Source organism: Geotrypetes seraphini, chromosome 8 (assembly GCF_902459505.1).
Source record: "Geotrypetes seraphini chromosome 8, aGeoSer1.1, whole genome shotgun sequence".
NCBI classification, from domain to species: Eukaryota; Metazoa; Chordata; class Amphibia; order Gymnophiona; family Dermophiidae; genus Geotrypetes; species Geotrypetes seraphini.
Genome location: NC_047091.1, coordinates 14,316,562 through 14,344,170, shown reverse-complemented (window position 1 = coordinate 14,344,170; position 27,609 = coordinate 14,316,562). Strand labels below are relative to the sequence as shown.

The 27,609-nt window shown below is 42.8% G+C and overlaps 1 protein-coding gene across 3 annotated transcripts in view; it reads left to right on the top strand.

Moving 5' to 3' along the window:
• Window positions 1–27,609, top strand: part of CTPS1 (CTP synthase 1) — an 85,324-nt gene that overhangs the window by 6,781 nt on the left and 50,934 nt on the right. For 2 of the 3 annotated variants that reach the window (XM_033956993.1, XM_033956992.1), the window contains exons 2-7: window positions 9,533–9,713; window positions 12,487–12,657; window positions 16,362–16,462; window positions 21,964–22,080; window positions 25,316–25,399; window positions 25,580–25,660. In XM_033956993.1, coding sequence (XP_033812884.1) covers window positions 9,548–9,713; window positions 12,487–12,657; window positions 16,362–16,462; window positions 21,964–22,080; window positions 25,316–25,399; window positions 25,580–25,660 — 720 coding nt within the window. In that variant the 5' untranslated portion in view covers window positions 9,533–9,547. Of the gene's footprint in view, window positions 1–9,532; window positions 9,714–12,486; window positions 12,658–16,361; window positions 16,463–21,963; window positions 22,081–25,315; window positions 25,400–25,579; window positions 25,661–27,609 lie in introns of those variants that run through there. The other variant, XM_033956991.1, reaches the window with a different exon arrangement.

Sequence of the window (27,609 nt, the reverse complement as noted above, 5' to 3'; positions counted from 1 at the left end):
TGGTAAATATTTTCAAATTGCGACTTCACAATATTTAATTGACTTGTTAAAATTTTTTTTTAAAATTTAGCTTCAAATATTTTTAAGAATCCCGACGTGGACCACATTTCGTTGTCTTTTTCAAGGAACCTTCAATAGAAATAAAGTCCTTGTCTCAAAACGAGTGGGATGATAAGTCCCATTCAGAATGCCCACTCTGTCTTGTGAGAATGTCTGTGCGTGAATATTCTTAACAGAAAGCAAATAAGAATCTTCATGCACAGACATTCTCACACGACAGAGTGGGCACTTTGAATGGGTCTTATCACCCCACTTGTTTTGAGACCATCTCTGTTGAGGGTTCCTTGAAAAAGGCAATGAAACGTGGGTCTGTGTCGGGACCCTTAAAAATGCTTGAAGCTAAATGAAAAATATATTTTTCTAACAAGTCGATTGAATATTGTGAAGTCACAATTTTAAAATATTTACCAGCACTTTACTGTCAAATCTGTTTTTATTGATAGACAAATCATACCAGCACTTTTACACATATGCAAAGATTGGGTGGTGGGTCTTGCTATAGGGGCTTCGGTCCTTGGCAAAATTACACAACTCTGAGCACATGTTATCATTTCAACTATAGATTGTAATGATTGTGTAATACTTTGAAATAGGGATCACTGTATTATTTGCTGATGCATTCATTTTTGATCTCTACATTCAAAACTAAAACCTTCTTTTCAACATTATTTTTGATTTAGCGACCGTTGGTATACAATTGGAGCGTTCAGTACATCTAGCCCAGGGTTTCTTGCTGGATAATCAAATCCTGCTAGCGGCGTTTGCATTGACTCGGTGAACGAGTTCTGTTAAGCAATGATCAAGTTGCCACAGGAACAGGCACTCTATGAAATAGCAAAATGCATGAAAGGATTACAAGTGCAGCCTGAAACACCTCAACCACTGGATGAACAAATAAGTATTGGTACATCATCCTCTTCAAATGAAGAATTAGATTTTGAAGCTTACTTGGCTAGAATAGAACTGTCTAAAGTAAAACGACGTCGTTTTAATCACAGGAAAACAACCAGTTGATGTCCTGTAAAGACGTTTCAAAGTTTTTTGAAGGATTAAAGGAAGCGGGAAAGCTGCTCATCAAAACTGACCATAGAAGAAGCCATCTTTATTTATGCAGAGGTTTAGGGCGCACACAAGATTAGCGCACGCTAGCTGAAAAATTACCGCCTGCTTAAAAGGAGGCGGTAGCAGCTAGCGCGCGCTATTCTGCGCGTTAAGGCCCTAACGCACCTTTGTAAAAGGAGCCCTTAGTGATGTAGCTAGAATTGTAAAGGCAATGCCACCCACTCGAGTCGGTGTTTTTGCCACTAAAAATAGTCAAATCAGATTTAAGGGCTGCTTATAAGAGAGGATTTGGCAGAAGCAATTCTGTTCCTTAGAACAATATGTTAATCATTTGGCAGAGGCATCTGTTCTTAAAACAATATATTTTATTTTTGATTTAAATATTCAAACCTCTTGAACTCTTTCTGCCAGGCTCGTAGTCACCTTTTGAATCTTTAATTTTTCTGGTTTGTAGTGCCTCACTGCTAATCTCTGGTTTCATCCCTGTGGGGTGAGGGAGGGGGATAAAATGTAAAATTCTTGTTTTGTCCTCATTTTGATTGGTATGGGGTGCTTTTGCCTTGCACTGTTCCTTGTATATTAGTCTGACCTTATGCCTTTAATAAATATTACAAAAAAATTCAAACCTCTTAAGTTGTTAGGCAGTACGTTTTTGAATTAGTAACAAAAGACGATGCTGATTTTCTTTTATATCCTATTTTTTTTTTATTACACTATATAATATTTATTACGAAGGTGCGCTAGGGTTTTTAGCGCGCGCACAATTAAAATCAACTCATCTTGTAATGACTCACAAGGAATCAATACAAAAGAGCTATTCAACCTGATCACAAATTTATTCGACACCGCTCACTACACCACATCCACACACAACACTAAGTTACCCTCTGCAAATGACTTAGCACTGTACTTCGATTCAAAAATTAAAAACCTTAGAATCCATTGTTCAACTAACGACCCTAGTGATCATCAAATAGCTCTCACCCACGGAAATGATATACCGGCAGACATGATCTGGAGCTCCTTTCAAGATTTAGAGTGGAATAATTACACCCGACTATATAACAAATACTCTAAATCCTATTGCGTTCTGGACTCATGCCCCCCAGAAATCATGAAAGCGGCACCTTTAGAATTTAAACTATCACTGATGCAATACTTGGCTCACAACCTAAAAACTGGGAAGTTTCTCTCTAATAATGGTCACATAATAATAACCCCAATTCTAAAAAATCGAAAAGAATCTTCAGCCCTAATATCCAACTACAGACTGGTAGCATCCATTCCGTTTATTGTAAAAATTATGGAGGGATTGGTACACATCCAACTGATGGATTATCTTGATCTGTTCTCTCTCCTACATGAAACTCAATCCGGATTTAGACTGTTATTCAGTACTGAGACAGTAATTGCGGCTATCTTAGACAATCTGCGCCTACTGTTTAGTAAGGGCCTTAATGCCCTGGTTATGCCATTCGATATGAGTTCTGCCTTTGATCTAGTAGACCACGAGAAACTGCTGCAATACCTAGCCGCCATTGGTATCAGGGATGAGGTGCTGAACTGGTTCCGTGGCTTCCTTATATCCCGCACTTATCAAGTACGTTTTAATTATGAGCTTTCAAACACCTGGAGCAATCCATCCGGTGTGCCACAAGAGTCTCCACTATCTCCATTGCTCTTCAACGTCTATATGTCCTCACTGGGCACGCAGCTAACCCAGCTGGGAATAAAACTATTTAGTTATGCAGATGACTTTACGATTATCATCCCATTCGCTAATTCTGTCTCTGAAACTATTCCCAAAGCTTCAGAAGCCATAAAAGTGATGGATCACTGGATGACAAACTTTAGGCTCAAACTTAATTCAGAAAAAACAACTTTCTTTGTTGCTTCGCCAATAAACTTAGTTACCCTATCCAGCCCACCATTAAGATACTAGGTGTAACTTTGGATCAATGCCTAACCATGAAAGACCAGGTAGACTCCTTAATCAGAAAGGGATTCTTTACTCTCTGGAAACTCAGATCCATTAAAGCTTATTTCGATACATCGGCATTCAGAACCCTAGTCCAATCCCTCGTACTAAGTCTACTTGACTACTGTAACATCGCTTATTTAGTAATTTCCCAAAAGAATATGCAACGTTTACAATTGATGCAAAATGCAGCAGTCAGACTGATCTTTGGGCTGAGGAAGTTTGACCACGTGACACCCTACTACCGGCAGCTGCATTGGCTGCCAATGGCAGCGCGCGTAAAGTTTAAATTTGCCTGCTTCTGCTTTAAAGCACTGCACGGACTTGCCCCTAAATACATAACTGACCTTTTCTTCTTCTCAGCCAACAGACACAAGAGAAGCTCACATTCCAATTTCGTTTCCCCCCCCCAGTTCGAGGTTGTAAACTGAAAAAACACCATGAACACCTCTCACACCAAGCAGGATCATGGGGTAAAGACCTAGAACAATTGCTTTTGCCCACTACTTATGGGGAATTTAGGAAACGTCTAAAAACACACTTGTTCCTAAAGCATCTAGACAACTGATCCTCTCTTCTCTCTCCCCTCTATAGCGATTAACTTGTCCTTTTGATCTCTCTCTCCTCAACAATGAATTTCCTGTCCTATTAATTCTCTTTCTTCCTCCCCTCTTAAAGTCAATTCAATTTGTTACCTTTGCTTAATCTTCTGTAAACCGCATAGAACTTTACGGTATTGCGGTATATAAGCTGTTATTATTATTATTATAAGAGACATTAGGGATATGTATTAGTTCATATAAGAACATAAGAAATGCCTCTGCTGGGTCAGACCCTAGGTCCATCGTGCCCAGCAGTCCGCTCATGCGGTGGCCCAGCAGGTCCAGGACCTGTGCAGTAATCTATCTATACCCCTCTATCCTCTTTTCCAGTAGGAATTTGTCTAATCCTTTCTTGAACCCCAGTACCGTACTCTGCCCAATCACGTCCTCTGGAAGCGCATTCCAGGTGTCCACCACACGTTGGGTAAAAAAGAACTTCCTGGTATTTGTTTTGAATCTGTCTCCTATCAACTTTTCCGAGTGCCCTCTTGTTCTTTTATTATTCGAAAGTTTGAAGAATCTGTCCCTCTCTACTCTCTCTATGCCCTTCATGATCTTATAAGTCTCTATCGTATCCCCTCTAAGTCTCCTCTTCTCCAGGGAAAAGAGACCCAGCTTCTCCAATCTCTCAGCATATGACAGGTTTTCAATCCCTTTTATCAGACGCGTCGCTCTCCTCTGAACCCTCTCGACTAACGCCATATCCTTCTTAAGGTATGGCGACCAATATTGGACACAGTACTCCAAATGCGGGCGCACCATTGCCCGATACAACGGCAGGATAACCTCTTTCGTTCTGGCTGTAATACCCTTTTTGATTATACCAAGCATTCTATTCGCTCTCTTAGCGGCCGCTGCACACTGTGCCGTCGGCTTCATTGTCATGTCCACCAATACCCCCAAGTCCCTTTCCTGGGTACTCTTATTCAATAATATCCCTCCCATTGTATAGTTGTACCTCAAGTTTCTGCTCCCCACATGTAATACCTTACATTTCTCAACGTTGAACTTCATCTGCCATCTCGTCGCCCAATCTTCTAGTTTGTTCAAGTCCCTTTGCAATTCTTCAAATTCCTCTGTAGTCCGAGCTCCATTAAATAGTTTAGTGTCGTCCGCAAATTTTATTATCTCGCACTTCGTCCCTGTTTCTAGATCATTTATGAAGATATTAAATAGTAGCGGCCCGAGCATCGAGCCCTGCGGGACACCACTCGTGACCCTCCTCCAGTCGGAGTAGTGGCCCTTCACTCCTACCCTTTGTTTTCTACCCTCCAACCAGTTTCTGATCCATCTATGTACGTCTCCTTCCACCCCATGGTTCTTTAGTTTCCGGAGTAGGCGTTCATGGGGCACCTTGTCAAAGGCTTTTTGGAAATCTAGATATATGATGTCAATGGGGTCTCCTTTGTCCATCTGTTTGTTAATCCCTTCAAAGAAGTGCAATAAGTTTGTTTGGCACGATCGTCCCTTGCAGAAACCATGCTGGCTGGCTATCAGAAGTTCGTGCTTTTCAAAATGTTGATCAATGCTTTCTTTTATCAGTGCTTCTGCATATGCCAACATATGCTTTTATAAATTACCCCCAGAGAGTACATGCACATTTTACACCTTTGCAGTAAGTATAAATTTGTCAGAGCATTTGCATGCTACTGGAGAGGTTATTGTACAACCTTATTTTAAAAGGCACATAGGTGCCTTTCTGATATAGGCTCCCTGTATGCAGAGTTGCTAGTTCAACTCTTGGAATAATGTGAACTTGAAATAAAATTGCAAGGTAAGTTAGGAAAATTTAGATCTGTATTGTAGTACTAACTCCCATCCCTTCAAACTTGTTCTGCTTGTTACCAGTACCATAAGCATAATGAGCGTCATGTAACATTTTTTTTAAATCTTGTGTCATGTACTCTAGATTTATAGAGAAGCATGAATGTGGACCTTTTATTTTGAATGTCTTCCCTGGGTGGATATAGTTGTGAGACTCTGTAATGTGTGGTGGTAGTTTGCAGGGTTGTTGGTTTTGTTTTTTTTTCTCTACTTAGGATTCTCTTTGGAGCTTACTTCTGGTAAGTTGGTTTTTTGTATTTTTTTGTAATGGGTTGGGTGGTTGTCAGAACTGGAGGAGCAAGAAATTATATGTATGTTTTAGTATTTCATTCTCCAGTACTAGTGGTTGCAAGTCTTCTGATTATTCTTAGGTTTTCTAGCTCAGGATTCCAAAGTGCTACCCATTCCATTTTTTTCCCTTGTATTGTAATGGGTTTTGAGTGAAGTTTTCTTGGATATGATTTGGGTTGATAGCCCTTTTCACTTGAAGAATTTAATTAGAAATTCTAAATGTTTGTTCTTGCCCTTTAGGTTAGATCAAATACGGTGGTATGTAGCTCAGCTATGTAAAATTAACTTTTTTTTTTTGTATCTGACAGATGTAAAGTTGGGCTGTGAAAAGAAGCTGTGTGTGCCAGTAGGATTGGTGGTGGTTTTTGGTTTTGGTCTTTTTTTTTTTTTTTTTCCTTTTACAGATGTTTATAGGTGTTACTACTACTATTTATCATGAATGGTCATCACTGATTGAGTCTGGGATCTAAAAAGCTAGCTTTTTTTTTTTTTTTTTTAGTACCGTAGTTAGTTTTAATCTGATAGAAACATAGAAAGATGACGGCAGAAAAGGGCTACAGCCCACCAAGTCTGCCCACTCTACTGACCCACCCCATTAAGTCTGAGTGCTAATGACCCAGCTCCTTAACTCGACCCTCGCAGGGATCCCACGTGGATGTCCCATTTATTCTTAAAGTCGAGCACGCTGGTGGCTCTGATCACCTGCTCCGGAAGTTTGTTCCACTGATCCACCACCCTTTCTGTGAAGAAATACTTCCTGGTGTCACCACTAAATTTCCCTCCTCTGAGTTTGAGCGGGTGCCCCCTTGTGACCGAGGGTCCCTTGGGAACGAATATGTCGTTTTCCACCTCGACACGACCTGTGACGTACTTAAATGTCTCTATCATGTCACCCCTTTCCCTGCGCTCTTCGAGAGTATAGAGCTGCAATTTGCCCAGTCTTTCTTCGTATGAGAGACCCTTGAGTCCGGATTGTAGAATAGGGTGCATTGAAAAACTGAAAAAAAAAAAAAGTTTACGTTTCTTTTCAACTCATGAAGATTTTGGGCTCTTTTTACGAAGCCGCGTTAGCGGCTTTATTGCACGCACCTTTTTTATCGCACGTTAACCCCCTGTGCTAGCCGAAAAACTACCGTCTGCTCAAGAGGCAAATTAGCGCACGTTAAACCGCTAACGCGACTTCGTAAAAGGAGCCTTTTATCAGTGTGCTAGTAATATCTAAAAGGTTTTGTTGTGGTAATCGCGCACGAAAGTCTCCAATCCTGACATAAGTGGCTTATTTTGGTGCCATTCTGATGCCTACAGTATTCCTCAAAAGAGAGGGGGAGGAATTTACCTAGTGGTTAGAGCTGTTGCCTCCACACCCTGAGGTTTTGAGTTTGATTCTAGACAAGTCACTTAATCCTCCATTGACACAGATACCACAGTCTCAAGTGCTCACTATCAAAAGCCCCAAAGTTATATTCGAGTCTGATGACTCACACAGTGAGCTATCATCGATCCGGTTATTTACTCCATAACTGTACCTATAATTTATTCAAATATTGTTTTCTTATTCTTTCTTTCTTTTTTACTTTTTTATTTTTTGCTAATTATCTACTTATTATCCACTCCCTTTAAAATATACGGAGTTACTTAGCTTTCAAAACCTTTAGTCGAAAATGTTCAATTTCCGTTTTGTTATTTCTGTCAGTGTTTAATCTATTTTCTTCTTTTGACGGAAGATCTCCGTTTCGCTCCCAATGTTTAAAAAGGAGCTTCCTCAGGGCGAACACTAAAAATAAAACATAAATATTTCAACAAGGGGAAGGATATTTATCGATTCAAACATACTACTTGTACTAAAAAAGAGGGTCCATGAGAACGCCAAAGGGCAAACTCATGTTTAAGAAATTGGAACCTAAATCCCGTAAATTTTCTTATATTCCAGACTCTATCATTATTTTAGAGGAAAACAGTACCTATTTTTTAAGATTCTAAAAACCTGTCTCTATAACTAGACCCCATACGGAATCTACCACACATACACAATCCATAAATTACCCATAAATGGACAATACCTGATACCAGCACAACACTTGCATCAAGACATAGGCTGGAGATAAACAGACAGCTGCTTTTCACAGCGACTCAGCCTTTCCACGAGTCAACTGTAAAATGGCCGTAGCCTTACAGACTTTTAAACTAAGTACCTGCACAACGATATTTACAAGCTTGTATGACTGCCTATCTTAAGGATATTAGTGAGTTCCACAAATTTTGAAACAGATACCACAGTTACATTGTGAGCCTGCCTGGACAGATAGGGAAAATACGTGAGGACCTGATTACTATTCAGTGTATTATAAACTGCTTTGGGGGAATCTCTTCGTGAAAAAAGTGAGTTATAAATCCCAATAAATAAATGCCATTGAAGCTGGCGCAATTAAGGTCAGGATAAACTATATTTAGTTTTGTAAGTTTTTCACTATGTGTTCCCCCTACAGATTTCTGAGAGAGCTCAAATGTGAATCTACTAATCTATAACCTACTATTCAAAATAGCCATGATGCCTGAGTAAGAGGGAAGTGAGAAATGTAAAACCAATGTTTAAAAAGGGTTCTGGGGAAAATAGGACCTATGATCTCTAATTTCCTAACTTCAGTGTCGGGCCATAGAATCTGTCACTTGAGAATGTGATCAAGGTAATTAACAGTATGCCAATCTTATGTCAGCATTGGTCAAGACATTCATTAGTCAAAAGGGTTTGGAGGAGGTTTCTGGAGAAAAAGTCCATAAAAATAATCAGCCAGATAAACTTGGGAGAGCTGTTGCATATCCTTTCTTTTATATTTTATCTTCTGCAGTCAAGACTTAATAATAAAGGTTATCTGGATGCAAAGAAGAGCCCGAGAGCCCTTGTCTCGATGGGCGGCGGTAATGTGGGGCTGGAGGGCCCGCGGCGCCTCCCATGGAGACGAGGGCTGGGGGGGGTAGAGGAGGCAGCTGAGCGGTGGGCAGGTTTTCCCGCCGCTGGGCGGCCTCCTGATTTGGAGAAGCGCGGGGATAATGTGCGGCCAGAGCTGATAAAGCTGGGACCTCGGAGGACCCGTGTCTTCCTAGGTCCTCCGATGCAGCTTTTTCCCGTCCACCTTCCCACCCATTTTTGTCTGTTTCGATTTGTTGGTCTGACAGGGTTAGGGTTGGTGGTTATCCCGAGCTACTGTATGGTGGGGCTCATCAGGAGATGAGCGGGGGGAGCCATGCCCAGGTTCTGCGGTCTATGGTAAAGGGGCATTGGGACATGCCACCCCCCCAGACCCTTGCTGGCATGGCTGGGTCGGGGGCTGAATATTATGGGTAATGGTTTAATGTGTAACTCGGGAAACAGTTTTTGTTATGTAAGTGTGTTTAAATTAATTGGCTGTTAATAAACAGAGCTGTGGCTATTTCTACCAAGAAGAGTGTGGTCTAGTTATTGGTATGAAGGGGGGATTTAAGTGTGGGGGGGGGGCAGAGGGTGAGTGGGCCAATTCATATCTCGCTGTTAAGTACTATTCCTCCCACTTTCTTTTGTTTTTTGGTTCCTAGAGAATTTAATAAGAAATGTTTTCTTGAAAGAGTTTATTTTAAGATGAGGCAAACTTCCCCCCCCCCCCTTTTCTCCATACTCTAGTAACAGCTCTGCAGATCTGAGTTTGTGTGTGGAAAAAAAAATTCTGGGTTTGTTTTCCAGGTCATTTGCAGACAAATGAAGTACATTTTAGTTACTGGTGGAGTGATTTCAGGCATTGGGAAAGGGATCATTGCCAGCAGTGTTGGAACAATCCTGAAATCATGCGGACTGCATGTCACTTCAATCAAAATTGACCCATACATTAACATAGATGCAGGCACCTTTTCTCCTTATGAACATGGTAAGCAGAAGTTGTTCTTGAGGGATTGCATTGGTGATAGCAAAAAAAAAAGTCATGTCAAAAATTAAAGCTGGTTTTTGGGGAGTTTGCAAAATTTTTTTTCTTCTAATGCATTGCATCCTTTTATAATTTTAATTGCAGTTCTTTTGAGTTTGTCTTTCAGTTGTTTAGAAAGAAAATCACATCTTCTTTTTTCTTTTTTCTTTAGTAGAGTCCAGACCTTAGTATAAAGGAGGCCCTTGCATTGCCTTTCTTTTTGATATCATGTCCCAGCCTTTCATCTGGAGGATCAGTTCTGCAGAAATGGTTGCATTTTATTTCTGTTTGGTCAATTTTGGAAAACAGTTTGTATAGGAAAGAGATTCCTTACATCCCAGTTCCTAAACTTGCATGAATCTCATCTCTACCCCCCCCCCCAACTCCACCTGCCCTACCCCAATATTTAGCACTATTTAACAGACCAGAAACTGCTCCTGAACAGTTAAATAGTGTTTAACCAGCAAACTGCTAATATTCAGCGGGAGATGGTTGCTAGCTTCTTACCACCTATGTCACAGATATTCAAGTGCTGGCTGGCTGAGTTTAGCCGGCAAATCAGACTGCATAAATAGCAGTGTTATCTTTGCCTACTATTGACTGGCCAGTGCTAAATATTTGCTTAGCTGGTTAAGTTAGAACTGGCCAAAAAAACAACCAAATATTCAATGCTGGTCACTGGAAATGGCCCAGTATTGAATATCCGGGCTGAGCACTGATATCAGGTACACGGTGAGCTACCTGGCACAGTCTGAATATCAGAACCCTTGTCTTTTACTTGGACCATCTTCGCATCTCTCTCTACAGTGGTAATTTGGTCAGTTTGGAAGCAGTCATGAAATTTTGAAATTTGAGACTTGCAGAAATCTTACTTTTAATCTGGTTATTTGCTGGAGTAGTTTGTTCGATTGCAGATACTCGTTGCAGGAATATGAACACAAATCAAGATAAAAATGGAAAGGAACAGACATGATCAGGGACTCTGTAAAGCAAGGGTGCCCAACCTTTTGGCTTCCCTGGGCCGCATTGGCCGAAAAAAAAAATGTTTCTGGGGCCGCACAAATACGCAAACGCTGCAACAAGACGGAGGAGGGAGCCGGCAAGACAGTAAACACTCGGGGGCAGCAGAAGAAAACACTCCATCGCCCTCGACTGGGGCCACACAAAATACTTCACGGGGCCGCAGATTGGACACCCCTGCTGTAAAGTTTTGTTCAGTTTGTCATATTTCAATACAGTAAATTCTGTTCATGGACAAATACCTGGTTTAGAGGTAAATTTCTGACTTCGCCATGGTCATTTTTGCTGTCTAGTTAACATGAGTTACAAGGAGGTTATTGCTTACCTTTTTGACTACAGTTAAACAGTGCTCAAGTTCTTGACTTGTTTATAACATGATATATAGAAAGGTAGGGTTAAATATTCAGCCTGCGGTGGTGAGTGGTTTTTATATCTGCCACTGGTTGTGGTCCTGGATATTTAGTGCTGCCCCTTGTCTGGGCACAGAATATCCAAGTTTATGCAGCCAACTATTTTTATGCGGTTTAAGTGCGATATTCAGTACTTAACTGCCTAAGCAACACTACATAAAAAAAGGATTGACTTTTATCCCAATAAGTTCTCCTACATATATACTAAATCCAGATGAAGTGCTGTTCTTATCGTGGCACAGGTAGAACAAGAACAGTTGAAGGGTGAACTTGGAAGTTTTTAAAAACAGGAGATGATACCATAACAGATGCTTACATTTCCTTAAAAAGGTTATCACATTTTTGTTCAAATTACCATATATACTCGAATATAAGATGAGATTTTTGGGCCAAACAAATGGCCCAAAAATGGGGGTCTTGGCTTATATTTGGGTCGGCGCCCACCCGCCCCCCTCCCGGACTTGTTGCAGGCCTCCGCATGACCTGATGGTCTAATGGTGGGCCAGGACAAGAGAGATCCACCCCATCTCCTGTCCCGGCTGACTCTGACAATTTTTTTTTACCTTTCCCCGCATACCTTATTGAATCCCTGGTGGTCCAGCAGTGTACCGGGCAGGAGCGGGCTTCCTGTGCTTCTACTCAACACTGAGCCTCTCCCTGAATGGCTGCCTCGAGTTCTCGCGGCCCAGCGGTGTACTGGGTATGAGCGAGCTTTCCACGCTCCTGTCAGGCCCTGAGCTACTCCCTGAATGGCTGCTGCGAATTCTCATGGCAGCCATTCAGCAAGCAGCTCAGCGCTGGGCAGGAGCACAGAAAGCTCACTCCTGCCCGGTACACCACTGGACCACAAGAAATCACAGCAGCCATTCAGAGGGGCACAGGGCAGGAGCATGGAAAGCTCACTCCTGCTTGGTACACTGCTGGACCACCAGGTCATACGGCAGGCCCGTTGGAGGCTTGCAGAACATCGAAAGAGAGGGAAGACAGGGAGGTGGGGCAGGGTGCAGAGCATGGCAGTTAGTGAGAGGGGACTGGGTGCAGATCTTGGCAGGGCAAATGAATTTTAAGCCCTCTGGCTTATATTCAACTTTTTTTTCTTTCTTTTAGAGGAAAAAAAAGGTACCTCGACTTATATTGGGATGCCTTATATTTGAGTATGTATGGTAATTTAAATACTATCACAAGAGAATAAGTATTCATAAATAGTTTCCTAAAACTATGAAATTACTTTAACTTGTATCTTTTAAAATCTTGTTTTGCTTCACTGCTTTCCCTCATTTACTCTTTCCTATGGATTTTTTGTTTAGGGGAGGTGTTTGTGTTGGATGACGGCGGAGAAGTAGACCTTGATTTGGGCAACTATGAACGTTTCTTGGACATCCGTCTAACAAAAGACAATAACTTGACCACTGGAAAAATTTACCAGTATGTCATTAACAAGGAGAGGAAGGGAGATTACCTTGGCAAAACAGTCCAAGGTAAGTTTGCTTTGATGGTGCAGTAAAGTGTCGCTTGTATGCACGCAGTTATGGTGCAGGTCCAGATTATGTGCGATGGCAACATGCCTCCCGATGATTCTGCGTTTATATGCGGTACTCATTTAGGTTCAAACAATTTTTATTGATGCAAACAATATCAAATGCCACATAAGGAAACCCCAAGGTGCATAGTACAACAATAATGCATCAAATAAAATAAAATAAGAAGTATGTATAAATTAAAACATTATAACATACTAACTCAGGCACCCCAGGCCCTGGACTCTTATGAATCTAAGGAATGCCATTCAACCCTCCCTCCCCACCAAATCCCACTTATTCTATACATGACTATGTGTTCAAACCTTTAAATACCCCCACTTCCCCTCCCCAAGTCCCCCCCCTCCCAATGGTACTCTCTACCTCACCACACCATTACATTCTCATTTCGTCTAAATAAGAGCCCAAATTAGGACACCCATCTTAAGACCGCATTACGACCTTTGGAATGTAAAGCTTGCAGATATGGCTTCCAGATATTCAAAAACGGGTGCTGTGTAGAAAGATGAGTTTATTGGCCAAGAAATGTATTCTTCAATATTGGACGGTCCCTGACCCTCCAAAGTTTTGGCATTGGCGGAACCAGTTACATCAGTTGGCCATCTGGGAGGCGAGAGATGCTGGAGGGGCTAAGAAGCGAAAGATGTTGTTTTTGAATGCGGTACTCATTTATACGCGCTATGGCGCAGTAGTTTTTGATGCCTAGTGAGTGCTTTTTTTGTAAACTTTTGTAAGAGAACTGTGGAGGCAGGCGGGAGGCAGCCAAAAAAACCTGGTTTTTGTGAGTGCTTTATGGTGACGTTTGTGGAGGCAGATTTGCTTATGTCTCCCAACAGCGCAGTTCCAAGGTCTTTACCTCCCTGAGCAATGGTCTATACCTATCTATACCCCCCAATCCCTTTTTCTTCTAAGAAGGTTTGGATAGATTCCTAGAAGAAAAAGGGATTGGGGGGTATAGATAGGTATAGACCATTGCTCAGGCAATGGGCCTGATGGGCCGCCGCGGGAGCAGACCGCTGAGCAGGATGGACCTATGGTCTGCCTCAGCGGAGGCAACTTCTTATGTTCTTATGTTCTTATCTACCATGTACAATTGATGCTGCACTATATACTGTGATAGATATTACCTTTTGCATCAAGATTACGGAAATCCATACATGCTACAAGTTCTAAGAAACTGGATTTGGCCACCGATCTTTAGGCTTGATTCACCCAAACTCAGAACTTTAAGCAAAATTTCCACATGAACTAAATTTGCCTACTTTAACAAATAAAGATTGATGCTCGTGAATCATGTCAGTTGTATAAATACTTTTTGTACCTCCTTCTAGGGGCATAGTTACCAATGTTAAGATGTATTTTACTGTTAACAAACGGATAAAAAAGGGGAAGGAGGATGAACCTGTACGTGAAAATCACAAAATGGTGATGAAGTACGGGCGGCCCATTAAGCCTTTCCAACTCAGGGAAGGGGGGTAGGGAGGAATGCTATCAAGTAATAAACATGCTTTTATTATGAACACCCTCCCCCCCAACACTACCCCCAAAGGCCTGTTTTAGTGAATAGATTCAACATGGGTCCATGTTTGGCAGGTTCGCCTGCATCAGGAGTCGTAACAAGTTTCAAGTTTCAAGTTTATTATTTTTTCTTGATTAATCGCTTTCTCTAATTCAAAGCGATGTACAAATCAAATTTAGTTAAAAGAAAACAAACAAACATTCAAAACAAACAGTTGGGAATTACAATGCTTACAAAGGTTAAAACTTATTATACTACATTGGGTAAAAATGGGGTTATGAAATACATTCGTTATATAAAAGATTAAACATAGGAAAACACATTAGGAGAAACAATAAATAACGTCTGAAGAGTCTCTAAATAGGATTTTGACTTGCTGCAATCAGGGCAGAATCTCGGTATCTTTCTCACACTTGGACTTCTGTTAGTCTTGCAATCCTGTCTTCAGCATCTGGAGGAAGGGCTACGCAAGTCCATCTGGCTTCCCCTGTTTTCCTGGAACTAACACAGCAGCCAAGCACGAGCAGCTTTATTTCTGCGTTGGAAAGGCTACAGGTCCACCCTTATTTTACTGTTAACCATAGTTATTTATAATAAGGTCTCATTGCTTAAAATGGGTCCTTTTGCTAAAGTAATTAAATTTGTCTTAATGGTGGCCATCATTGATAACTTCCTCCCCACCTTAGTCATTTAGGGCAGTGTCTCTAGACTTCAGTGGGACTGAAGGTCCAGAGCGAGTGTTCATTCGCTACCAGCACAGAGGAAGTATACAAAACCAGGACATGCTTATGTTGAAAAACAGTGAACAAGCCTTTCTTTCCTGATGAGCTATTTCTGGTGGTATTTTCAGTTTTTTTTTAATCCTGTGGCTTTCTTATCCTGCCACTATAGTCCTACTTAATCCTTTAGTCACTGGTCAAATTGCAACTCCCTGTGGGATTTGGTATGTGTGCACCTGAATCTTGGCCTTCATGTTATGATGTGCATTGACTGGTACTTGCTTCTGAGGACTTCAGTTGTCTTTGCAGAGCTTTCAGGCTCTACTTGCCTGAGCCTAGTCTAACTGAACTTTGGTCTCTTGCTGAAACTTGCTGTTATTTTGGACCACCATCTACCCTTCTGTAAGGTGGACAGTTGAATTTCTTCTCCCCTTGCACCATATCTCTGGAATAACATCCCTCTTGTTGTACAAGAAACTCTAATTCTTTAAACTCAAATATTCACATTTATTTACCATGTGCTTAAAATGTAAATAAAATCAAGATTGATGGCCTATATCATTCATGTAGTATTTTTTTTAACTTCAAATGTCATCTCTTGAAGAAATAGCTGTTTGTAGCATTCTGGAGACAATTTTTAGAACAGTTTGTATAGTCAGCTTTGCTATTTCTCAAAAAGGAAAAATGCAAGCATACTTTTCCTTTTAAAACTGTTTTTTCATTTTGACTATTTTACTGAAACACATCACACTTCTCCCTCCATATTTGCGTTTTCTATACTCGCAATTTCGATTTGCGGTTTTTGTTTTAATGGCTTTCCCCCGCCCTAGTCCCGCGCCCACAGCAATAAACTTACTTTTTCCTGGCTTGGCTGTTGGACAACATGCTGTTACTCTTGCCTTTGGCTTGCAGAAAGCTCCGATTGTCAAGTACTTCTTCTGATTGGCCAGCAGCTGTCCCTGGCACCACCCCCTTCGTCGTGGTAACCCACTTAATGGACAGGTTTCTCCTGTAATAGGGCTGAGGTGTACGTGACAAACGGCAAAGCGTCTCCCCTCCCCCTGCCTCCCTTTCTCCCCTTCTGAGGCCCAAGGGAGAATTAGAAACAGTCCTCGGATTTTTAAACAGCTGTTGGCAGGTGCCGCCGAGACGAGAAAAAGAGCGCAGCACAGATCACTGAGGCGGGTGGCAAAGAGTGCAAAACTGAGTAGAGTCTGGGCAAGTACATAGAAATAGCTATTTGCGATTTCTCCTAATTCGCGGGCCGGCTCTTCCCCTAACCCCCGCGAATACGGAGGGAGAAGTGTATACTGGAATCTCTAACACTGTTGTGACTTTTCAGTTTGTAGCAGTAGGATGTCTGAGAAGGAACGATGTTCTTTGTAACCACTGTTTTCTCTCTACAGTGGTTCCACACATCACTGATGCCATTCAGGAATGGGTGATGCGGCAAGCACTAATTCCAGTAGATGAAGATGGTATTGAACCCCAAGTGTGTGTCATTGAGGTCTGTCCCATTTTTCTATTTCATCTCTTTACATGTAAAACAGTTCTATATTGGAGAATGACTTTGACAGGTTCATGCAGAAAATTGTGTCCCATGAAACTTAATGATGCTAGATTTTTTAAAATTGCATTTAAGGCCTGCTCCTACTAACTTTTTATCTTCCTTTTTCACCCTCTTCAAAAATTTTAAATGTGACCTCAAGACTTTCCTCTTTACTGATGCATATACCTAACACCCCTTAATAAAATACTTACGAGGACATCAGTTGCTGGCCTGGACTATACAACCCTGCCCCGCTATTCTATCAAATATTGTAGTTCACCCCTTTCCCTCCGTTGTCATTCTCTTCCCTTCCTTTTCCACCCAACAGAAATTTCAGTTGCAAAGACAAGATTCTGTACGAAGCTGTTGTCCTCCTTTAGTCGCAAGCCTTGCAGAAGGATGTTACTCATATCTTTCAACTCCTCCCATTCACCAATGGAGAATAGCTCCTTCTTCAGTTTTTCCTTCTTCACACAAATTGAAAAGGTGTGTTCTGATCTGCTGTGCTTCTTTTTATTATTTTTGGGTATTTTGCCCATCGGTGCCTGGAGGGTCCCCTTTTTGGTGTTACTCTGCCAGGGAAAGGACACAGAGCTGTGAGGGTGGCTGCTGCTCGCAGGCCAATCTCTTGGAGTAGAGAATGACATGGGCCTAACATGTAAGGGTTACTCGAAGGCAGTCGTTGTGACTCTTAGAGCAAAGAAGCTTTTGACGTTTGTAGCTTACGCTAAGATCTGGAAGGCTTTCCAGCTATGGTGCTCCAAGGAACAGGTAGAGCCTTGTCAGGCACTAATTTTGGTAACCCAGGCATTTTTGCAAGCCAGACTAGAAAAAGGTCTAGTGGTTGCATCTCTCAAACTACAGGTGGCAGCCCTCTTGTACTTTCGGGCTTGGGGAGGTAAGCAGTTGCTAGTGTCTCATCAAGATGTCGCTCAGTTCTTGAAGGGAGCGCTCAGATTGCATCCTCCATTGTGTCATCCTTTCCTGTCATGGGACCTTAATATCATTCGGAAGGGCCTCTCTTAGTCCCTGTATAAGCCTCTGTAATATGCGTTCCTTTTGGACCTTACAATCAAGACGGTATTTCTGGTGGCCATAGTCTCAGCAAGGCGAATTTCGTAATTACAGGCTCTCTCCTGCAGAGAAAGCCTTTTCCTCAGGTTTACTAAGGCTGGTGTTTCACTGCGAACAGTACCCTCCTTTCTGTCGAAGGTGGTCTCAGCTTTTCACATCAATGAAGGGATTCATTTGCCCATTTTCAGGATTTTGCAGAGGCTGGATTTGCGAAGAATTTTGCTTCACTATCTGGAAAAGACAAATGATTCACATCTCTCTGACCATCTTTTTGTGCTAACCAGCCATTCAAGACAAGGCAGGCCAGCCTCCAAGGCTTTGATTACCAGATGGATTCACTTGGCAATTTCTTCTTCATATATTGCCTGCTGAAAACAGCCAACTACCGTATTTTCGCGGATATAACGCGCACCATTGTAAAACGCGCACAGGGGTATAGCGCGCAGAAATCACGATGATATGTACAAAAACTTTTCTATACCGCGCTCAGGCATATAACGCGCATGCTGCCCGACTCTCCTCTGGCCACCCCGACTCTCCTTTCGCTCTCCCCGACTCTCCTCTGGCCACCCCGACTCTCCTTTCGCCCTCCCCGACTCTCATCTGGTTGCCCCGACTCACCCTGACTTTCGGTGCACTGCCCCGACTCTCCTCTGGTTGCCCCGACTCACCCTGACTTTCGGTGCACTGCCCCGACTCTCCTCTGGTTGCCCCGACTCACCGTTCACCTGCCCTGACTTTCGGTGCACTGCCCCGCCTCTCCGTGCCTGTCCCCCTTGAAGTCCTGTCCCCCCTTGAAGGTCTGCCTGTCCCCCCTTGAAGGTCTGCCTGTCCCCCCTTGAAGTCCTGTCCCCCTTGAAGATCTGCCTGTCCCCCCTTGAAGTCCTGTCCCCATCCTGAAAGCCTGATGCCCCCCCTCGACGTCCGATTCTTCTCCCCCCTCGGCAGGACCACTCGCACCCCCACCCCGAAGGACCGCCGACTCCCTGACAATATTGGGCCAGGAGGGAGCCCAAATCCTCCTGGCCACGGCGACCCCCTAACCCCACCCCGCACTACATTACGGGCAGGAGGGATCCCAGGCCCTCCTGCCCTCGACGCAAACCCCCCTCCCCCACAGCCGACCCGCGACCCCCCTGGCCGACCCCCACGACCCCCCCACCCCCCTTCCCCGTACCTTTGGAAGTTGGCCGGACAGACGGGAGCCAAACCCGCCTGTCCGGCAGGCAGCCAACGAAGGAATGAGGCCGGATTGGCCCATCCGTCCTAAAGCTCCGCCTACTGGTGGGGCCTAAGGCGCGTGGGCCAATCAGAATAGGCCCTGGAGCCTTAGGTCCCACCTGGGGGCGCGGCCTGAGACACATGGTCGGGTTTGGCCCATGTGCCTCAGGCCGCGCCTCCAGGTGGGACCTAAGGCTCCAGGGCCTATTCTGATTGGCCCACGCGCCTTAGGCCCCACCAGTAGGCGGAGCTTTAGGACGGATGGGCCAATCCGGCCTCATTCCTTCGTTGGCTGCCTGCCGGACAGGCGGGTTTGGCTCCCGTCTGTCCGGCCAACTTCCAAAGGTACGGGGAAGGGGGGTGGGGGGGTCGTGGGGGTCGGCCAGGGGGGTCGCGGGTCGGCTGGGGGGGAGGGGGGTTTGCGTCGAGGGCAGGGGGGCCTGGGATCCCTCCTGCCCGTAATGTAGTGCGGGGTGGGGTTAGGGGGTCGCCGTGGCCAGGAGGGTTTGGGCTCCCTTCTGGCCCAACTACACAAAGTACGGGGAAGGCGGGTGGGGGTGTCGTGGGGGTCGGCCAGGGGGGTCGCGGGTCGGCTGGGGGACGGGCGGAGGTTCTTGGGGGGGGCGGTCGTTGGGGGGAGGGGGTTTGCGTCGAGGGCAGGAGGGCCTGGGATCCCTCCTGCCCGTAATGTAGTGCGGGGTGGGGTTAGGGGGTCGCCGTGGCCAGGAGGGTTTGGGCTCCCTCCTGGCCCGATATTGTTGGGGAGTCGGCGGTCCTTCGGGGTGAGGGTGCGAGTGGTCCTGCCGGGGGGGGGGATGTATCGGACGTCGGGGAGTCGGCCGGGCAAGAGGGCTTGGGCTCCCTCTTGCTCCGATCGTGGATGCGGGTGCGGGTGGGAGCGCGTGCGAGCGGTCGTTCGGGGTGGGGGTGCGAGCGGTCCTGCTGGGGGGGTGAATCGGGCGTCGGGCGGGGTGGGAACTATGTTTAAAAACTTTTGTATACCGCGCTCAGGCATATAACGCGCGAGGGGTATGCGCGGTACGTAAAATCACGTATAACGCGCGCGTTATATCCGCGAAAATACGGTATCTCTATCACAGCACCTTCAACTAGAAGTGTTGCTTCTTTTGGGTGAAGTCCTGGGCTTTTCCACTTGATGAAATCTGTAGAGCAGCTACTTGGTCTACTCTCTATACCAGGGGTCTCAAAGTCCCTCCTTGAGGGTGCAATCCAGTCAGGTTTTCAGGATTTCCCCAATCAATATGCATGAGATCTATGTGCATGCACTGCTTTCAATGCATATTCATTGGGGAAATCCTGAAAATCCGACTGGATTGCAGCCTTCAAGGAGGGACTTTGAGATCCCTGCTCTATACCTTTACAAGGTTCTACAGAGTGGATGTGGCAATCCGAGAGGATGCTGCATTTGTGTCCTCGGTGCTGTGGGTAGGCTCTTTCCCTTCCTAGACGTCTGGCATTGCTTTATTATGTAGGCTTCAGTACAAAATCCTATGTCTTTGCAACAGAATGGAAGATTAGGTTCTTCTTACTTAGGTAATCTTCTTTCTGTTATAAGACATGGGATTCTGTATGGCCTGCCCTGTACAGACTTAACAATTCATCTGTTTATTGCCTTGGACATTGCTGGGATATGTCACTGGACCTTTTCTGCTGTCATTTGGATGAGTATGGGGGAACTCCCCCCCCAAACACACACATAAAACAAGAGTATAAATAACACTATTTTTCTTTAACCTTTTTTATGTGATAGTGCTAGTTGAACATGCTGGTTGGTTCCTGGATACTCATAAGTTATGAGTTCATGTTAATTATTGTTCTTTTGTCATGAGTTACAGAGCAGAACAGAAATGTAGTTTGTCTATGGGGAAGTTCTCTTGCCCCTCCTCTTCTGTTTCAGTGGAGTTTGATTGTTTTGGTAATAACTGAAGAGGGAGCTATTCTCCACTGATGAAGGGGAAGAGTTGAAAGATATGAGACATATCCTTCTGCAAGGTTTACAACTAAAAGAGGACAACAGCTTCAGTACAGAATCCTATGGCTTATAACAGAAAGATTATAGAGGTAAGAATCTAATCTTCCAGTAAGTTGCCCAGACATTTATTTGATGGATAGGATATAAACTCTTAATAAACTTGGATAGCTGCATTCTTCTCGCTTGACCTTCTATCTAAATCATAACCTGTCTGTAGTATTGGGTTTCGTGGTACCAGGAGACTAGTAGAAAGAGTTTTTAAATCTCTGAAATGAAGATTCATATAACTACAATCATCAGACAGGGAGAACAAAAAAGAAAAATGGAAGAATAATTTAGCAAAAGCATTTCTGTGGGTAAAACAATGCTTTTCCCACAAAAATGAACCTATTCAATCTTTTGGTATATTTGTGTGTACAGCCTGAATGTGCATAAATTTATTCTGGACTGAATAGAGGCATCTTTGGAGGCAAGGTGGGGGAGATGTGTGTTTTAATTTATATGCATACTGTACTCTTTAAAAAAAAAAAATAAAAAAAAAGTTCAAGATCATATGCATAAAATTAACCATGGAACTTTTGCATACCAAAGACTAGTCATAAATAAGAGCAGATTGCCCCAGGGAAGCTATTCTTAGAGCAAAAGCATTCACATATTTTTGCTTTGAAAATTCTTTATGCAGAGAAATACTGCATGTACTCCTCCCCCCCCAACTGCCTAAGGAACTTCTCCGTTGCCCAGTTATACAGAAAGCAGGCAAGAGTGTTAGGACAGAATAAAGACCCTTAGTACCAGAATTAACAGGTAAATTGCAGTGCTAAACTTACTGTAGATAAGTTTCTGAGGGCCCTGTTGACCCCTGCTTAAATTGAGGATGGGCCGAAAGGTCCCCTCCTTTTTGGGCACCACAAAGGAAATGGCGTGCCTGCCGGTGCCGCACTCCTGAGGGGACACTGGAACAACCGCTTCGAGATCTAGCAAGCGTTGAAGGGTCTGGCGAAAGGCTAGCGTCTTCCATGCCGCCTGACACGGAGAGGCATATGATCTGGCAGAGAGCAGGCAAACTCCTACTCACTCGTAAAGATTAACCTCTACTGGTCTGGAGAAGCTAAAACAAAGTAAATTAGCAGGTAAGAACCTAATTTCTCCTTTGTGTATATTCTTGTTCTAGCTTGGGGGCACAGTGGGAGATATAGAGAGCATGCCTTTCATTGAAGCTTTCCGTCAATTCCAGTTCAAAGTCAGGAGAGAGAATTTCTGCAATATCCATGTCAGCCTGGTGCCCCAGGTAAGCAATGGAAATGCTTTGCACTCTCTTATAGGATTATATGTTGCATTTGCAATGTGGTGCAATTACATAATTTCACAATATATGCTGAATTGCTTTAAAAAATATTTCTGCGCCATCCAAGGGAAAAATCTGAAACTAAAAAAGATGAAGTGGAGAAGTAGCCTAGTGGTTAGATACTGACTGCCCAGTGTAACTCATCGTAAGCTCAGATCTCAGAATCCAATATACAGTGGTGCCTCACACAACGAACTTAATCCGTTCCAGGAGCAAGTTTGTTATGTGAAACGTTCGTTGTGTGAAACGCGTTTTCCCATAAGAATACATGTAAAAGAAAATAATTCGTTCTGCAGCCCTACATTTCCCTCCCTCCACCTCACCTTATATGCAGAGTTTGCCAGCTTTCTTTTTCACCCAGCCGCACGCTTTCAAAAAGCTGTGCACGCGCAGCTGCTGAAGTTGATCAATGTTCTCTTCTCCTGCAACTTCCGGTTTCCGGTTGCGTCAGAGGAGAAGATTGAACAACAGAGCATGCGCGCATGTGCTGCTCTTTGAAAGTGTGTGGCTGGCCGAAAAAGAAAGCCGGAAAACTCGGCATCTAAGGTAAGGTGGAGGGAGATGATGGAACACTGCATTCAGACAGGAGGGTGCTGCTGTTCCCGGCTTCGGCGAGAGTAGTTCCGCCCCCCCCCCAGGCCCCTCGGGCGACTTCGTTGTGTGAAACGAAGTTCGTTATAGGGAGCAAGACAAAAAGTTCGTTATGCGCAGCGTTCGCTGTGCGAGGCGTCCGTTATGCGAGGCACCACTGTATAATCAGTTTTGTCACATTTCAGCTGGTATGGGGAATCTGATTGGAGAAATTCTGGTTGTGACAGGCTCTTTCCTTCTTAGTTTCTTCCTGCCTTTGGGTGGGAGGCTCCAGTAGTTACATGTACAAAGAATCACTAAATGAAAAGTTAAAATAAAAATAAGTATCCAAAATGATGTGTTGTTCTATTACGATTCCTCCAAATATTGATTTCCAGGTGCTAATTACAGAATGGTTGGGAACAGTGCTATTAATTCCAGGATCAGTATTTGTACAGGATCACAGCCAGAGTAGCTCCAAAATGCCCCCAATATTGCTGTGACCTTGACATACATGACATGAAATCTGCTATGAAAAGGACAGTCTGTCTATAAAATCACATATAAAAAAAATAATGCAAATAGGCCTTCTCTTTTCTGAATACAGCTCTGGGATAGGTCTCTGCTGGTGAGAGGGAAATTTAAGGCCAGTGCCCTGCAGATTTGCTAATGCCAGATAAAGATATTGTTCTGTGAGCAGTGAAACTTCAAATTGGAGTTGGTAGAAGGTAGAATTGTGGATGAATGACAGCAAGCTAAAAAATGAGGAATCTTTTGATGCCATATTGCACGAAATGCTTATTTTCAAATTAAGGATAACTTTTTGCCAAATGGGTTAGGAACTGGTTGAAAGAGGCGATGTGCCTCTGTTATTAATTGCCTGGAGGATATTGTAGGCTAGGTATTGTTTGTTTGCTGAGAGAGAATGGTATTCCTTTTTTTTAATGGAATTGTAATTTTGTTTTATTTTTAGAATTGTAATTTTGTCTTGTGTTTATTTTTATGGAAACCTCTTTGTTTATAGGTGGTATATAAATTTTTTAATTAAATAAATATGAGTTTATTAAAGAGTAGTGACATTCTGTAACATTTTGCCAATGGGAAGCAGCTATGACTAGACTGCTGAATCAACAAAACTGGACAGGTTTTTACAGGGAAACTGTTTGATGGATATAATGGTTTAGAAAAGAGCTAAATTGTCATCTTACCATGTAGCAAGATCTTTGACCTCTGATTTGTTCTTCCTTTCAAAAAACAGCCATGTAACTATAATAGTATTTGAATTTGAGGCGCTAGGTCAGGTGTAATTTTAGTGCTTTACCAAAAAAACCAAATTATAATAGAGAAGGCATTTTTAAAATTAGTTTCTGTGGGTAAAAAGGTTTACCCACAGAAACCCATTGCAAAATCAGCCCCTCTTAGGATTTCAAAATTTCAAATTTCCCACCATATATTTAAACTTTTCCTTTTCCCTTTTTACTAAGAAATGCAGCACCAACATCCAGTTTGAGACCACTGGTTTGGTGTAACACTTTTAAGACAGATTTTTTTTTTCTCTCTTCCATCACTTGCAGAACTTTAGCAACACATATATGCATTGATTAAATCTGGACACGGGTTTTGAGCATTATAATGTGAGGCTAGGCACTTCCAAGGCATGGAAGCTCATTGCATTAGATGGTCTTCCAACTGGAAAACTAGTATATAAATACTGTATATACTCAAATATAAACTGAGATTTTTGGTCCAAAAAATGGCCCAAGAATGAGGGTGTCAGTTTGTATTAGAGTCTGTCTAGCTACCTCCCCTCATGGACCCACCGTGAGCCTCCAGTGGTGTGGGGAGCCAGAGCAACCAATTGATCCTTCCTTCCTTCCCTCAAGGTGACTTTGCCTCTGCAACTAACCAGCCCACCCCCTCCCCCTATAGGCTACCTTAGGTTCCTTGTGATGAGGTGAGGCAGAAGCGATTCTTCTACGCTCCTGCCTGGCTGTCTTTGTAGTAAAAAAAAAAATGCTTCTTCAAATTCCCTTGGTAACCTTTGCGAGACTGCTCAGTCTTGTGAGGTTGCTGCAGGAACTTGTGACAAGAGCATAGAAGGATCACTGATGCCTCACCTTACCACTGGACCACCAGGGACCTAAGGTAGTCCTGCAGGGGGGGGGTTGGCTGGTTAGTTGTAGAGGCAAAGTCGCCGCGAGGGAGGGAGAGAGGGATCGATTGGTAGCTTCCTACACCACTGGACCACCAAGGTGTTACTGGAGGCCTGCGGTGGTTCCAGGAAGGGGAGTGGACTGGCTGTTTGGCTGCAGAGCCAGCAGACACGATACCTCAGGGAAGGGAGGAGTCGCTTCTGCCCCTGTACTTGAATATAAACCATTGGTTTATATTCGAGTTAACATTTTTCCCTCTTATTTTAGGGGAAAAATCTTCTTGGTTTATATTCAGATAGATTTATATTCACATACTGAATATATGGTAGCTTTTTATACATAAATATTTTCATATTACAAAACTACTAATTATCATAAGTTTCAATAGGATGAATTTGAATTTGAAAAAACAACCCTAATATATATATATATTTTTTTTTTTCTATGAATCTCAGCCTAGTGCTACAGGAGAACAGAAAACCAAACCAACACAGAATAGCGTTCGTGAGCTCCGCGGGCTTGGCCTGTCTCCAGACTTGGTAAGTCTTTATACATCATGTTGAGTAGCTAGCATTATTCTGGTTCTAAAAAGTATAACACCTTTGTCCAAGACTAATAATATTTATTTTTGGCATTTTAGAGAGGGACAGATTACTTCTAGGAGAGTAGTACTAGAGCTGTTTTTTTTTTAAAAAGAAAATACCTTCTCTGTCTGCCAGATTGTATGCAGATGTTCCACTCCTCTGGACACATCAGTAAAGGAGAAGATCTCCATGTTCTGTCATGTGGAGCCAGAACAGGTAGATAACTGAGTTGTCTTTGGTGGTAATGCATAACACCTCTTCTCTCGACACTCTCATTCAAACATGCACTTCTTAAGCTAAAACATGACATCCTGTTTAGATTGTAAGCATGTGGATCAGGAGGGGGGTGTTGGATTTCTATTAATAATATATATGAATGATAAGATATTATATTCATGTGGTATATTTTTTGTTGTATATGGAAGTGGGAGGGGGTGGGGGTTATATCTTTTGTTGTATGATATGGTAGATTTTCAAGTAGTATTGTATTCTAATTGTTTGATATTTACTGTACACTTGTGAATTATAAAATGAATAAAGAATTAAAAAAAAAAATAGATTGTAAGCTCTTTCGAGCAGGGACTTTTTTCTTATTATTTGTGACTCTGTGCAGCGCTGTGTGCGTCTGGTAGCACTATAGAAATAATTAATAGTAGTAGTAGCTTTATATCCAGAAGTTTATCAGTATAAACTGGGTACCTGTATAAACTGCATACAATAACCAGACAGTAATGATCACTGAATGGATCTTACCTGAGGTCTAATGCAACCAGATAAAAATATTACTTTTAAAATGCATATGGCAGATTCTGTTGTCCCAGTGTTCAGATCATATTCTTTAGTTTTATAGGGGTTCATTGTGAAAGGGGCTCATGTATGTACTTAGCTGCTTAAATTAAGGCATTTAATGCCACTCCCCAGCAGTGGAATTTGAGCCGTGGTGACGTTTAAGTTGGTGCAGCACAACAAAGAAAAATGGAGAGACCCAGTGACCCCCAGTGAAAACAAAAACTGTGTATACAGATGTTCTGGAGATGATTTATTAAACACTGACATATAAAACCATGAAAATTCAATTAAAAAAGTACAATGATAAAAAATACAGTGATAAAAATCCAACCGGATCCTACACGGTCCGTGTTTTGGCGAACACGCCTTCCTTAAGGGTCCAATGGTTTGCAACCTTACATAAAAAGAATTGGACTGAAAACAGTCTATTGTCTTTAAACATGTGAGCAAAGAACACCGCAGACAAGCTGAAGTAGCAAAAAAATGCTCACATGTTTAAAGACTATAGACTGTTTTCAGTCCAATTCTTTATATGTGAGGTTGCAAACCACAATGTTTCTATAACCATAAAGCCCTATGACCTCACAATGCAGGTGTAAAGAGCCTTAGCCTATAGGAAGAGGAGATGCAAATGTTAAGAGCCTTAGCCAATAAGAAGAGAGATAATGGTTACTGCAGATGGGCATTTTTTTCTCCTTCAGCTTGCCTGCAGTGTTCTTTGCTCACATGTTTAAAGACAATAGACTGTTTTCAGTCCAATTCTTTATATGTGAGGTTGCAAACCATTGGACCCCTGAGGAAGGCGTGTTCGCTGAAACACGGACCGTGTAGGGTCCGGTTGGATTTTTATCACAGTATTTTTTATCATTGTACTTTTTTAATTGAATTTTCATGGTTTTATATATCAGTGTTTAATAAATTATCTCCAGAACATCTGTATCCACAGTTTTTGTTTTTGTGTTCGACGTTTAAGTTGGTTGCAGGGATAAAATTCACTAATTGGTCAAATCTATGTAAGAGGCGTAACTTTACAGTCTATGACACAGAAATATCAAAGAAGAGACGAGTTAATTTAATCATGTATTTTTAATGGGTATAACTAAAGGGCAGACTGGATGGACCATTCAGGTCTTTATCTGCCGTCATTTACTATGTTACTATGTTATGTTTATTCAGCCACCCTCAGTTCATTTTTTGTTTCACATTAGAATGGATCTGCTACCTAATCTCCCCTTCCCTGTTTGAAAAATGAAAGCAATTGAACTTTCTGCTTTATCTTCCCTCCCTCCCTGACTGTTTAAGCAGAAATGTATCTATAGCGCAGTCCACCCCCCTCTTCTCTGACCCTCAAATAGAAAATAATCTTGGCTTCTGGC